Source organism: Haliaeetus leucocephalus, unplaced genomic scaffold (genome assembly GCF_000737465.1).
Source record: "Haliaeetus leucocephalus isolate CR32 unplaced genomic scaffold, Haliaeetus_leucocephalus-4.0 Scaffold428, whole genome shotgun sequence".
Classification (NCBI taxonomy): Eukaryota; Metazoa; Chordata; class Aves; order Accipitriformes; family Accipitridae; genus Haliaeetus; species Haliaeetus leucocephalus.
In genome coordinates this window covers 1,821,476-1,836,140 of record NW_010972864.1, presented here as the reverse complement: position 1 = coordinate 1,836,140, position 14,665 = coordinate 1,821,476, and the positions used below count along the sequence as shown (strand labels likewise).

Sequence of the window (14,665 nt, the reverse complement as noted above, 5' to 3'; positions counted from 1 at the left end):
ATATTTCCTCTTAGAAGAAAACTGACATGCAGAAATGAATTGGTAGTTTTATTTTTTTATTTTGTAGCTAGGTTTAAATGAGTTAAATTTTGCTTGGTGACTTGGAACAATAACTACCATGCTATTGTTTCATTTTAAACAATGGGCATATGCAACTGATTAAAAAACAACTATATGCAGCAAGCTTTTAAACTTCTCCCAAAAACCTATAAGAATGGTAAAAATTAAGCATTAAGCTGAGTCTTAATGGGTCATTATTCTTTTGTTACTCAAACTGTTTTGCTATGACACATACACACAGGTTTAAATTTTCACACTGCAACAATCAGCTACTTCACAGAAGAAAATTATACACCTCATTGAAAAATAAATAAATAAATCAAGAAACCATGTTATACCTTGGCTCATATGCTGTAAGTTTGAAAGGGAACAGTTTGGAAGGGCTTTCCATAAGTACAATACTTCAATGGATGCCAGGACACAGAGCTCTTTGGTCGGCATTTGTTTTCTAAATCTATCTGCCTGCAAAGTGGGGAGAAAGAGGGAAGGGAGATCTGTCATCTGTCCTTTTATAGGGAACATAATATTCACAAACAGAAATTCTAAAGGTTCCATGAAAGCATTCAACAATTTTATGAAAATAAAAGTTGGTAATAACTTAGCTTTAAAGACTTTAAGACTAAAAAGCAAAATCTTTCAATTAATTTAAGGGCTTACATATTGATCAAAATTAAAGCTTCCTTGTATGCAGCCTGATTTGTTTTACTGTATTTCACAATCCCAAGTACACACTGACTGGATGCTGAAACTGTAACATCTGCAAGATCATCACTTGGGAGATAAATCCTGGACAATTCCTAGCTTTCAAAAAGAACTGAGGCTTTGACAAACAAGACAAGATAAAAAGGAGTAGAAAGGCAAAGCTAGAAGGAAAATTACCAAAGCAACTACACTATTGTGCATTTTTATCTTTAATAATTACTTTAGTTGTAAAGTGAATAGCTAATTCATGTTTCCTTTGCTAGGTCCTTAAAATACATGACACTTGTTTTTCCACCTGAATCCTTCCCACTAATTCTACAGAAGCAACACAGCAGAAAACAGATACATCCTTCAAAAAATAAATACTGGTAAAGAATCAAACAAAATTACCAAGTCTAATTTACTGTACTGAAACAAGTCAGCCTATACTAAGCCAAACCTTTTTCACTGAAAATTGTTCAATCTGATTGTTTTTTCTTTTGAAAAGCTTCTGAACTTCCTTGAAAACATTCTGAGCACCGTTGACATCACCAGTGGCTCCTTGACACACTGCAAGGACACAGAAACAAAAATGTTTTAACACTGCTGGGATATGGAAAAGGAAAAATTAAGATTAGGTATCATATGGTCACAGGAAAAAAAAAAAAAAAAAACAAAAAACAAACCACACTTCCAGAAAGGATCTAGACTGGGGATTTGACAAACATGCAAATCCCAACTGTCCCAGATACCCTCTGTGATCATTAACAAGTCAGTACCTCTTTTCGTACTCACTGAAGAAACTAATACCACCCAATCTCTACGAATTTATTCATTAAATCTTTGCAATACACTGTTATACGACCTGTCACCACACTGGCAATCATAATTGTATCTAAATCTAGAAGGAGAGGGGGAGAGAGAGGAGAGAGGAATTACTTAGGCACATGCATGTGTGCATGCAAGCATACATTACATAAACAAAGTTATGTAAGTCAAGTCTGGCATAAAGCAGCATAAGCAGCAGGCAGTGTGTGCACTAGTAAGTTACCCAAAACAAAACAGTGCCAAAACCTTATTACATCACTGATTTACCACTTACCCAACACATTGAATATACTCACCTGCTGTTAAATAAGCATAGTAGCACTGGGACCACCTGGATTCATTTTTAAGCCTTTCAAAGGATTCAAACGCATCTTTGAAATTCATCTCTATCATGCTGCACCAACCTAAAACCAAGACTAATTTAACTTCAGAGAAAGCACAGTAATTCAAATTTGGTGCGAAAATTACTGAAACACACAGTCTGCTATGACAGCTGGAGTTAGTTTAACAATTATACCAATAACTGGAAAAGTTAAAAACAAATCAATGACATACATTTAAAGCCTGGTTTAAATTTACTGGGAAGCGTTGAATTATTCCATACAAAACAATGAATCCACTTCAGGGCAACAACAAATCTATACAGACACCAAAAGCTCTCTTTTTAAATTTTATTTAAATACTACATTTTGTAGGATGCTGAAACTTACAAAGCTACTTGCTCCCTTATTCTTGCCCACAGTGACAAGATCCCTTAACGAGACACATTTGAAGCTTGAAGCAACATATCTTCTCCCCTCTAAAGACTTGTATGCCAGTTAAGAACATATAGCATATATTGCTATTGATAAAAGGAAATTAACATGAAATATAGGTCCTGCAAACCGTGAAGCTTCACTAGACCAATTAGTTTTTGGCACAGAAATGGTGATTCCACAGACAAATCCGATTAATTAATTTCTCATTTTAAATAATGTTCTGTAGGTGAACAGTTTGCCCTTGATTCTACAGTCTGCTCTCTGATTTTGCATCACCTTTCAGAAAACTAAAATTATGAAAAATTGTTGAGTTCTACTCGCCCACACAAGAAGACAGGATTATTACCATAATCCAAGACAAAGGCCAGTATTCTAAAATCTTTTTTAAAAATCCTAATAAAAATAATCCAGTTTGTTTATTGAAATTGCTAGTCTAAACTTAAAAGTGAGCTATTTATAGTATAAACATATCCAACTTACCTATTTCATATAAGCAGACATGTTGAATCTCCCTTTGGTCTGTTGCAAGTTCCAAAGCAGTATGAAATGAGGTCAAGGCACTATTGATTTGACACTAACAAAAGTGAAAGAAAAAAAAAAATTGCGATGTCTGAAATTTGAAATTTGTTGGATAATTTTATTTCAATAAAGAAAACATTCAGATTTCTGTTAATAGGTATTTTAAAATAACTATATGGTTAAAAAAAGCCTCTTACAGATTGCAGCCTCTGGTTTGATTAGATGAAAGAGGTACAACATCCCATTGAGAGGAAAACCTCAAAATTCATTTCAGACTCTAGATTATTTTAAGTGACCTAAAACCCAGCAGAGACCTAACAGTTTGATGGAGAAGTGCTAATATTAATTCAATATACCAGCTCCACACTCCAATTCCTTTGGCTGTCTTCCCTCCTCCCAGCTCTCTCGACTTCATCACTTTTGAATGCAAGTATGGGCAAATTGTGACAAAGCCTTTATTTACAATGATAAACGAGCATCTTAGAGTCCCATAGTGAACAGATTTTTTTATTTCATATTCATGATATGAAACATAATAAAAAAGCCAAATTATAAGAGACAAGGGAAGTAAGAATCACTAATATAAAGCAACTGAGATTTATATTTAAATGAAACTTTAAAAACAAGAATACAAAGCATTTGCTTGCAAGGTACTAACAATCAGTTCCACCACGTGCAACAGTAAGAATTAAAACATATGGTAAGGAACTTGCACTCTACAAGTCACATAAAAAGAGAAACGTAGAACACTACAGAGTTAAAAAAGGGGGGAGGGGGATAGTAGAGGAGTTTAATAATGTAGTAACGATCACCAGTAACATACAGACAGTTCAGATCATCTCTCAACCTTAAAAATCAGTGGCTGTATTCCTTCTGTATGCTATTAAGTCCAAAATTAATTCGTTTTGTGCAGTAAGCTTTTGAGTAATCTCATTTCTACTCTTATTAGTCATTTCACCTTTAAAAGTCATACATTTTTAGCATCTGACAATAAAGTTTAGCTTTCTGCAAAATAGGAGTATCTTTAAAGTTTAATTTAATTTATTTTGAACTATTTCACCTTTTTCCACATCCCTCAAATAACAACTTTAAGCAACAGTTAATAGAGGATTCATAAATGCTATATGGTATATAAGAAGATAAAAAGGCACGAGATAAAAACGCATTTTGATAAAATCATTAGTTACCAACAGCTTAGCAAAAAGAGGCTGACAGCTTTGTAAGACCTAGAAAGACAGTTCTTTTGACTACCTTAATTTCTAGTTTTCCCCATCTAGGATGGGACTTCTCTGCAACAATCATCATAGAGGGGGGGATGCAAATCAACATTTAATTAGTTTTATACGCAGACACACAATATATCCCAATATGGCCTATACCTGCTTGAATAGCATTCCTATATTTATTCTCACAAACAATTATAATAATTTATACAGCAGAAGAATCTTTAAGCCACTCTCTGCTGGCTAACCATGTAAGTGAAAAAAACCCTTGAAAAAGCAAACCTGTCATCTACACAAGCATTACTGAATTAAAAAAATTCCTGCAAAAAATCTGCAGCGTTGTATCTTAAGACCACACACACAGAGAGCTCTAAAGTGATTTTATTAGATTTTCTTCTTTGTCTCATCAGGGAAAACTGTTTTAGTTGCTAAGGAACAATTTAACCGTAAATCATACATATTGCATCAAGACAGCACAACGGCCAGCAAAGGGATCCACAGCGGTACCAATATAAACACTGTACACTTTAGAAAATAAAATGGTGATTAGACTAAGATGCTTGTTGGCATGACAGAAGAATATACTACACAGAAAGACAGGTCAGTTATGTTTGCCCTCAAAATTACCAGGGAGCCTGAGCAACATACGCATTGTTTACTTTTGTAGCAGCACATTCTCTCCACTACACGTTACTCCACTGATGCTACATCACCCCAACACTTACTTTCCCAGAAGTCGTGTAGGAGCCCCATCTTGCAGAAAAAAATAACGTAAAGTAATGTTGGCTTAAAACTTTACCTTTGTGCTAAGAAGTTCAGAAGTTCACTAAATCTATGTTTTGAATGCTTCTGAGGAAAATGAAAAAAAAACCACGACCAAACCTAAATATTTAGTCCTCTGTGAAGATACTTTGCCATCTAAAAACATAAAAAACTTAAACATTTAAAAATATAAATCACTTAGGGCATGTTATTCTACACAATGACTAATGGCAATTACATCACTGTCTGCAATGCTATATACCAGCCTGGGGCAGCACATGAAATACTAACCACCTGGTAATGTACAAGTGCAGTTAGCTGAATATTCAGTCTTCTATAATCCATTTCTCTGTCTAGATCTCTCAAGTGTTTTGACATCTGCCTAAGTTTTCCTTAAGCATCAAGCTCAATAAGTATGTTTCAGAGACATTCCTTGATAATTAAAGTTTCCATCACCTCCAGGGATTGTGACAACATGCTGTTAGAATATGCGTATTTACTAATGGAATATGAATTTCTACTCTTGGTGTTAATTCTTAAAATAAATTAATTACTATCCGTTTACTGTTTCAGAGAATAAACAAAAAGAATTATAAAGTCCCAAGAGTCTACAAGTATGACATCATGGCTGACACTTGAAATTGGTGTTCTTGAGATTTAAAAAAATATATACACACACACACACACACGTAATTCCTTCAACAGACATCACTCATACCTCTCTTGGACATAATACAAAGACAAAAAAGATTAATCCATAAAATGTGTAATATACAGAACTACATAACTATGAAGAGGATTATCAAAGCTAATATGAGAACCACGATCTTACATTTCTGGACTTCAAATTAAAACCAAAACCACCTCAACTCACCAACTAAGCATCTACAGAGCTTCCCAAGCCAAGGCAGCTTCCCAAGCCAACACACGTTTCCCCACAGAGTTGTTACGAAATCTCAGGACACTTTCCCTCTCCCAGGACCTCTCTATTCTCTAGCAACACTATGAATTTGTAAAGCTTTTAAGAAGTCATGCTCATAATTAAGGGAAAACCAGCAAACAGTATCTAAAAGGGGACAATTTACACTGGAGGACACTACACAAAAATTTCAAAGCCTGTATTTTCTATTCCTTAACACCCTCCCCCCATCCTTCCCTAGACATGTCACAAAATCAATAGAGTAAAACTAGGATTCTGTATTTTATAGCCTAGAACAAGTAACTAGGGAGGCCAGCACAATTCCTGAAAATAAACCTTGACATTACGCAAGCTCTGAAAACTTCTTAAGACAACATTGTGACTTTATTCCATAAAATTCATTTAAAACTTTTCAATGATTACTACTATTGCCCTTGGTCTACTTTTTCATGCCACACCCTCCCACCCCTAAATAAAAATGATACCACTGATACAAAGATGCCTCCAAAACCTAACTAAAAAAGCAAGGGTACTTGTCAGCATTACATTTAAGCCCACAATTCCACTGCACATTTTCACCAGCCTGTACAGCAAACACACTGTAGCACACCTCAGTGGTGTTTTGCCCATCAGCTGGAATATTTGGTACTTTTTCCTTCAGATTCTTAACACACACCTATACCAACTGAAGTCTATAGAACAAGTCTCAGAACCCATGTTTTTTTGTCCCAACCCCAGAGATTTCTTGTTGTTTATATGTACACACCCAGTGTCTGCTCCCAATGAAAGAGAAGGATTCTTGCCCAGTTCATAATTTTGTCAAATATTTTATTTTTGCTTTATACCCTTACCACTCTCCAAATGAAGCTATCAATCTATTTAACTACTTCTGAGCAGGGCGATTTGTACTATTTAAAAAAGCAGATGGGAGATTTTTAAAAAATGTTGCCAATTAGGAAAAAAGAAAAAAAAAAAAAGAGAAAGCAAAATTACAAGTTGAAAAGCAGAAATATGGAAATTTCAGAACACCACCTTTTACTCTGCCCTCTCCCATGCTACCACCATGCCCATCTTTCACTACTGGCCACAATACCACACTTGAACAGTTTAAGTCACAATTTCAAAAGTAAATTGGTATTTATTAACATAATTATAATATTAGACAATACACATTTAGCAAATGGATGGCACAACAATATTTTCACAGTAATAAGAAAGGCCCAAGGGTATACAGCCGGGAACTCTGCATTTCAGACCAGTGAGTTTCAGCAGCTATTAATACTAATTACATTTTTAGGTACCCTTTAGGCACAAGTATAAAACATTATTCTCGCTTGTTTTCAGTAGCTTAAGCTTCCATGAAAAATCATTATCAGCTTTAACGGAAAGTATTTCAAAAGATAGAAATAGTCAAACATTCACAAAGAAATACTTGTGAGGCTGGAATACATACCATACAATCACAAGTCAAGCACAGCAATAGTTATGTCCATAAAAACAGTCTTAAGTGAATTATGTAAAAGTCAGGAAAAATGCTACTTTTAATGCGCAGTCTCTTAACCTACTCTTTTTTTTCAAAGAGACATTTGATCAGCCTGTCAGTGCAACCTTTAACTTCCTGGTGCACTTTCTTTCCATCCTTCCCAGATCCTCCTCCTCTCCTTTCCCTTAACTCATTCATTTAATGGTCTCCAAACGCTTTCAGACTTCATTTCTCAAAAATGTGAATCTGGGATAAAAGCTGAAAGATAATTTGGTCCACATTTGTAGTACTTGTAAGGCTACTTCTTAGAAAACCAAAGTCTGTGAAGGCTGTTATTGACTAATATTCATACAAGCTTTTTGGCGCACAAAGCATTATACAGTCACATGCTCTTCATTTGTCTTTCATAGCACTGTCACTGTGAAATCTTCCTTTCTCCTCCACTGCCTTCCTTGGCAATTTTCTCCTTTGTCAGATTTGTGTCTCACTGTCCAGTCTTGCATTACTACTTCTGCCTTTTGAACAGTTTCCCTGCCTCCAGGTGTCCACAGCTGAACTATGCTCCTTACTGTTTCTCTTCTCTATAGAAAAGAAAAAATACACACATACAGGTATATAGGTGTGTGGAGACTTGCTAATGGAAGCTGAATATACCATCAGCTGAAAGTAATACAAAACGTATGCAGTATCAAAGGCTATAAAAAAATCCAGTGGATTGAGTGCTAGGCTCTAATACAAAGCCTACAATGATCATTACTGATTTTACTTCCAGAACACACAAGCTCTTCTGTATAACAACACCTAAGCTGCCTTTCACCTATTACAATTTAATTTTATCACAGAACTGTTAAAAGATGATAGATGTTAAAGACTACAAAATATATAAGCTTCAGCTCAGGGTATACTTTGAAGTGCATGTAGGTTAAAGCACAGACTTCGCAATTTCGGTAAACCATCTGAAAATAATATTCCCACGCCTAGTGGAAAGAATTTAAACCTACCTGTGTATTAAAAATTTCAAGGAAGGCCATATAAGCACTTCCCAGGCTTTGCAAGAAGATGGAGATGAGGCGGAAGTTATGACTCAGCGTATTAGTCTGTAATCTAAGAGTATATGTGCACTCCTGGTTCAAAATGGATGCTGTAAGACCAATGCCCAGATTTGACACACGTGCAACCACAAGTGTATTGTGCAGAAATCCAGTGCAGCTCCCCTTGCCATTGCCACCAGTCACATATCTGCCTTCATTATTATGTCAACAACATTTGAGCAAATTAAGCTTGTAAATTCCTAACAGAGTCTACAGAAGAGCCCAAGACATTTAACCAAAACATTTAGACACAGCAAAGACTCAGTGATACAGTACCACGTAGAACAAAGCAGTAGGGGAGGGGGGAGGCTGCTGAATGGAAAAGCTCTCATGCAAACAAATACCTGAATAACAGAGGGACATTTTAATTCCTGTTAGCAACCAATAAGCTTTCTGCTGACTAAGGGTAGGCTACATAGCACAATGCACAGCATTCTGCCTGCCTAAGCTAACTAACTTCGTTAACATGGCCATGCTGTCTCTGGCACAAACTGTTTCACTTGGAGCTAAACTTCGATATCTATATACTGCATCATTTAAATGCACAAATACTACAAGATAACATATTAAGAACTCTCCTTTGAAACACAACTGTATTCCAGAAGGGGACTGACTACAGAAAACTGACACTCATCCCAAACCTATCCTCTGTATTTACACATAGGAACATATACTCAGTTTATTGACAACTTATGTTTACGCTTTTTCCCTAGCTTGCCCTGAAGGTCAGAGGAATAGTATAATAATTAAAATTTAACTTAAACGTGGCAGTGGGGGGTGGAGGGAAGAGTTCCAAATACCAAGTCATACTCCAGCAATCAACATATTTACATTTTTAACTGCACTTGCATTCATTGTGTAGCTATTCCTAACAAATTTGATTTTTACCATAAGAATGCAATATGCATATAATTGAACAAAGACCATTAAAATCTTTCCCACTCAGAAAACAGCAATACTTCCCAAATACTGACCGCTTGCTTGCGACAGTGTAATTCCCCAGCAGCACTGTTGCTTTCAGAAAGACAGCAAAAAAACCCAAACAACAACATCCAAATCCCCTGCAAGAATATGCCTGCAAAATCTGACAGGCCACTGAAGCCTGCCCCTCTGTTCTGTTACTACCTCACTCAAAACATTAAGCTGTATTTGAGAGAGTTAACTGCAAACCCTAGCAAAGAGTGACCACCAATATTAAGACCTGGATTAGCTCTTGTAATTATGATGTTGAGATGAAGGGTTTGAATATTCTGGGTTTGTGCCTTTGTGTTGGGTTTTCTTGTAATTGCTCTGGAAATATTCTGGTCTGATAAAAGGAGCAGCTAGGAGTTGAGTAGTTTAAAGTACTCACCACCATCATGTATTATCACAGATTCTTAAAGAATAATTCAGCCAAAACCCACAACGTTGCTGCAGTGTTTGAATAACACTCTGCAACAGCATTCACAAACACATTTTCAGTGAATACATTTCTGCTTGGATCAGAGCTCACCCTTAGCAACAGAAAACATCCTGGTTTGACCTCTTAAAAGCAAAAGCAGTTATTTGAGGGAAATTATTGCAGAGAACTAGCTATATATGAACTATGCATAAAATGAAAAGGGGAAGATAAATGCTATGTACTCAGCAGCTAATACTCAGATTTTAGCTTGACAAGCAAAACTGAAATAGCTATTTATACCACAAGAAACTCATGAGTGACCAAAAGCACTTCCTTTTAGCATAGAGCTACAAATGTATGAAGTAGCTGAAAAAGAATTTCAAAGTGCTATTTGAATAATTCAGATAGAAGTAGTGGAAGAGCAGGTTTGGCACGTGAACTTGAAACTAGGAAGGAGTTAATCCTTTCTTCTTACTTATCTTTCCAAGTATCTATATCTTTAGTCACAATTTGCTGAAGCTTGCACAGTTCATTCACATCAGGAAAACATAATACAACAAAGGGTGGGGAGGAAAATCAGTCAAAAGGATGAAAACATGAAATACCTCTAATCGCTGTATCCTTCCCTTGAAGAACATGAACAGAGAAGAATTTGGATAAGCAGATTCTTTTTTTGCAAGAATTTCTTTTGCCTCTTTCAATCCTGCCTTGTTATCACTGCCATCAAGGGCAAAAAAGGGACGAACAACTGTGTGGTACCACAACAGAGCTAATCTAAAAGAAACATAAGAGTAGAAAGGATTACAGCTCATAAACAGAAATTTAAGGATAACATTCTACACAGGCAAATTTTTAAATGATTCTGAAAGACAAACAAAGATATGAATCTCTTCTTATACAACCTGGCTTTAAAACAAACACAATACTATTGCCATACATCAATGTACTTCTAAACTGCACCTGAACATACAATTCAGTGCACGTTACCCAAAGGTAAACTAACAATCAAGCTCATAGCATCAAAGCAGTTGAGCCTTTAGAACTCTGTAGATTTTAAAAAAGAAAAACCCACAGGAAAACTTGAAAACAAATTGTTCATTGGCAGGAGGGTGGGTGGGGTGGGCAGGGAAACAACCAAAACCAACAACCAAAACCAACAACCAAAACCAACAACCAAAACTAAACACATAGCAGACACACTTGAAATCAATGTCGAAAAAGAAATACATCCGGTGTTGGGAAGGGCAGACATCTACATGACCTACATTGCTCCTGGAAACAAGGGCAGAGCACAAAGCTTTCCAAGACCATCTGAAGGAAGAAACACCCTAAACCCACCATTTTTCTTCCCCAGAAAGGAGAAAGAACAAATCAACAGGAACATTTAATCTTAAGCTTTTTTAACCAATCAGAAATCCAATTCTTCTCCTCAAGCAGAAGGAGACATTAGCTCTGCTGTCAATGTTTCAAAAGTGACATCTGGTGGTACCTGCAGTAGGTCCAGTAATAAAAGCATTAATTTGGAGATTATAGAATAATAAACCCATTTATGAGGGCATTTTAAATTAGGTGTGGCTAACCCTTCACGTCATAAAAAGACCTGAATGCAGTATGAAGGCTTGGGAAAAAGACTACACAAAAAATACCTCTCTAAAAAGACTATAAGGGAACATCCCATTTTACTCAGATGCTAAAATTAAAAGTAAACTGGAAAAGATCTTTGTCTAATAGTAAGGATATATAGCTAAGTAAGATCAATGACTTGTACAAAATAGTATGCCCTCCATAGCAGAGAATGTAACTCAGGTAAATTTATTCAGCCTTCAGGGGGTGCTTTTATGTACTCTGCTGGCATATAAACTACTAGATATTAGAATAGCAGGTACTGAAGAATACAGCAAATTACTGACACACACCCCAAATACATGTAAATAACGTAACAGCAGAGAGATCTCATATACTAGTGTAAGTGATGAATTTACTAAACCATGGCATGTTAAACAACAAACTACAAGTTTATTTTACCTGCTGTTGTTTCCTTTAAAGCAACATGACTTTTTGGTTTTCACTTTTTTCCAGTTACTTACTTTTAGTACTAAGTTATCTACCAAAGCATTTCAATATAGCTACTCACGTAGCTAAAGGGGCCTTCATGTCCTTACTTTCACTTGCATACATCAGTGAAGAAAGCCCCTGTAGGCGGTCTCCAGGAAAACCCAGCAGGTTGATGATTTTGAGCAGGTTTGGGGGCACCATGGATATGCAAAGATGAAAAAGTCCATATCCAAAGCTAACAGCACCTTTCAGTCTGTTTAGCGAATCCTCCGTTACACCTTCTGCAGCAATATGATTATCATTTGCAGCATCAGAAGTCAAGGATTCCTGAGTTGTTTTCTTCTGATATATTTCCTGAAGTGTATTAATGTCCGTATAGCACTTATTGTAAATTTTCCAGGCTTTTCGGAGTATCCACCCACCTTTTATGTATGCTAAAAATCAAGGAAAAGAAATATTTCAAGGACACATTTCAGAAGTGGAACATAGTAAGTAGTAAATGCTATTTCACAAATCATAGGATGCTCTCTCTATTTGCATTAACTTATTGTATAAATGATTTTGTAATAGCTACTGTCCTCTCAAAGAGGTCTTTCTTACTGGGCATTACAAACTTATGTGCTTTTCAACCAGAGACTTTAAAACAGCACGCAATACAAAGGGACTTCCTTTCAGCTATGTAGCAATAAAACTGTTGGAAAGAAACAGAGAAATCAAAGTACTTAATCCTGGATTCTGCTCCACTATAGAGTGGAGATAAAATGGCTGCCCGGCAAACAGAGAGAAGCAAAACTCAAAAGAAGAGATTACACCTCTTAAGCTCAAATGATGTTAAAAGACCATTGATGGAAAAATACTAAGAAAACCACTTCCTTTGGGTTAGATAATAAGATTTTCAACACCACCATTTCCCTGCCCCTCATATGAATGCAGTGCCTTATAATTAAGAAAAAAATCATAGAAAAAAAAATAAAATACATAAATTTTATGGTTTTAAAACATTTTTTGGTTACTTAACTTCCTCAGTTTCAAATACAAGCTGGGTATCTAAATTGCCCTAAAAATCTGGTCTTGAACATTCTCAGTTGAGAATGGAAGAACTACCCTCTTTACAGGAAGGCAGAGAAAGGCATGACACCAAAAGATGAAGATGTCCAATTTGCCTATTTACATGGCATTCATCTTGGGTTATAGCACATCCCTGGATAATGATAAGTGGTAAATGGAAAACACACACAGAATATACTTGTACACGTTAATTGTGAAAGCAGACACCAGCATTTTGTCTGTGATAGAGCCCTGAGAGTTAGGAACTGCAGTGACAAAGCAGTTAACTAAAAATGAAAGAAAATAAAAGCATGGTTATAGCAGCAGTGTTCTAAACAGATATCACCAAATTTGGAGAGATCAGTGTTATAACTGATGCCAGAATTAGATCATAACAGGTGGGGTGTGTCAAAGAAAAGGAAAATGCTATTAATACCAAACCACTCTTTATAAGCCTTTGACATCTTTGACAAAATCCCTCCTATCACCAAAAAACATTTCTAGAGAAAGTACCATCACAGACTAGGCTACCTCTTTTTGGATTCTTGTATGAAGAGGGGATGAAGCTAGTTTGAGAGTCTTAAGAAATCACACTGAGAAAGACTGCAAAATTTGTATTCACAGCTGTGACAGACGGTTCTGTCAACATGAACTTAAAGTATTAAAAAAATTAATTCTCTATCTTGAGTTCCATATTAAAGTGTTATAATAAAAAATGTAAACCCCTGACATGGTTCAGCTGCATTACAAGACTAACGTTACTTCGATTTTAAGCAACTAGGTCACTTTTTGGCTGCACAGAATATTTTAAAAGTTACGTGGTTCACCACGAGATGGATGCTCATACAATTATGCATAGCAATGCAGCAGACAAATATTAAGAAAACGTGGGGTTTTCACTTATCCTACAGATAGTGTTTCTGCTAATAGCTAACTGCTGTATTCTGATGCATGCATCAAATGGAAAGGATATGATGTGGAAAAAAAGGCTTTACTTCCATCAGTGTGCTGTCATTAACAGTTCACTAACACAGCATAACCCTATACTAAGATAAAACAATCTGACAAATTAAAATAATAAATTTCTGACTTTTTAAACATAAAAATTAAATCAAGCCCAATCACTGAGCTGATTTCCCAGCATGAACTTCTGAAAGTAGTCAGACCATGACAGCAGTGATAAATATCACGAAAAGGTAGTTCAATATTGCTGTAGGAAGCTAATATAAGTTGCTGCGTTACTAACTTTGATGAAACTATTTGTAATACATCCATGAGGGTGGAAAAGAAAATCTAAAATGTGTTAGGCATATGAGAAAGCAGCTTGCATGTCATCATATGCTTCTTGTCAAACTGTTCCAGGAATAAAAACACAAGAAATTTTTCACCCACCCACTCATCAGAAATAATTGTCTGCCTCTGAAGAATGCTTTTTATAAAAACAAAATTACACTCATTTCAATAATCTGCTGCTATTTCTGTACAGAAACATGATAAAAACAAAAGATGTTTATACATAATCAGAAAGATAATATACTCAAAAAACTGAAATAATGGATCTAACAGTTCAGCAACAGCAGCAACTAGCAGTCACTGAGGTGGCATTTAACCGCTTGGAATTTTAACTAAAGATTGCAAGTAAATTTTTTACTCAGTAGAGTAAGCCAAATATACTGCATCTTCTGCAGTACTCTGCTACCCACTTCACTTCTCTGAGCAGCAGAGAAAGGGAACAGACACCACTCTCAGTTACAGCATCCAACCTAGTTATGCAGCTGTAGAATACATACTGAAATAAGAATAAAAGCTTCGGGGGGGGGGGGGGGGGGGCGCCCACACAACAAACCAACACACAACA

The 14,665-nt window shown here is 36.0% G+C and overlaps 1 protein-coding gene across 3 annotated transcripts in view; it reads right to left on the bottom strand.

Annotated features, from left to right (window-relative positions):
- The window catches only part of TTC39C (tetratricopeptide repeat domain 39C), a 36,636-nt gene that overhangs the window by 7,297 nt on the left and 14,674 nt on the right, over positions 1-14,665 (bottom strand). For all 3 annotated transcript variants that reach the window (XM_010574337.1, XM_010574338.1, XM_010574340.1), the window contains exons 5-10: positions 11,840-12,194; positions 10,311-10,479; positions 2,808-2,901; positions 1,866-1,973; positions 1,202-1,311; positions 399-522 (exon numbers count right to left, since the gene is read on the bottom strand). In XM_010574337.1, coding sequence (XP_010572639.1) covers positions 399-522; positions 1,202-1,311; positions 1,866-1,973; positions 2,808-2,901; positions 10,311-10,479; positions 11,840-12,194 — 960 coding nt within the window. The remainder of the gene's footprint in view (positions 1-398; positions 523-1,201; positions 1,312-1,865; positions 1,974-2,807; positions 2,902-10,310; positions 10,480-11,839; positions 12,195-14,665) is intronic.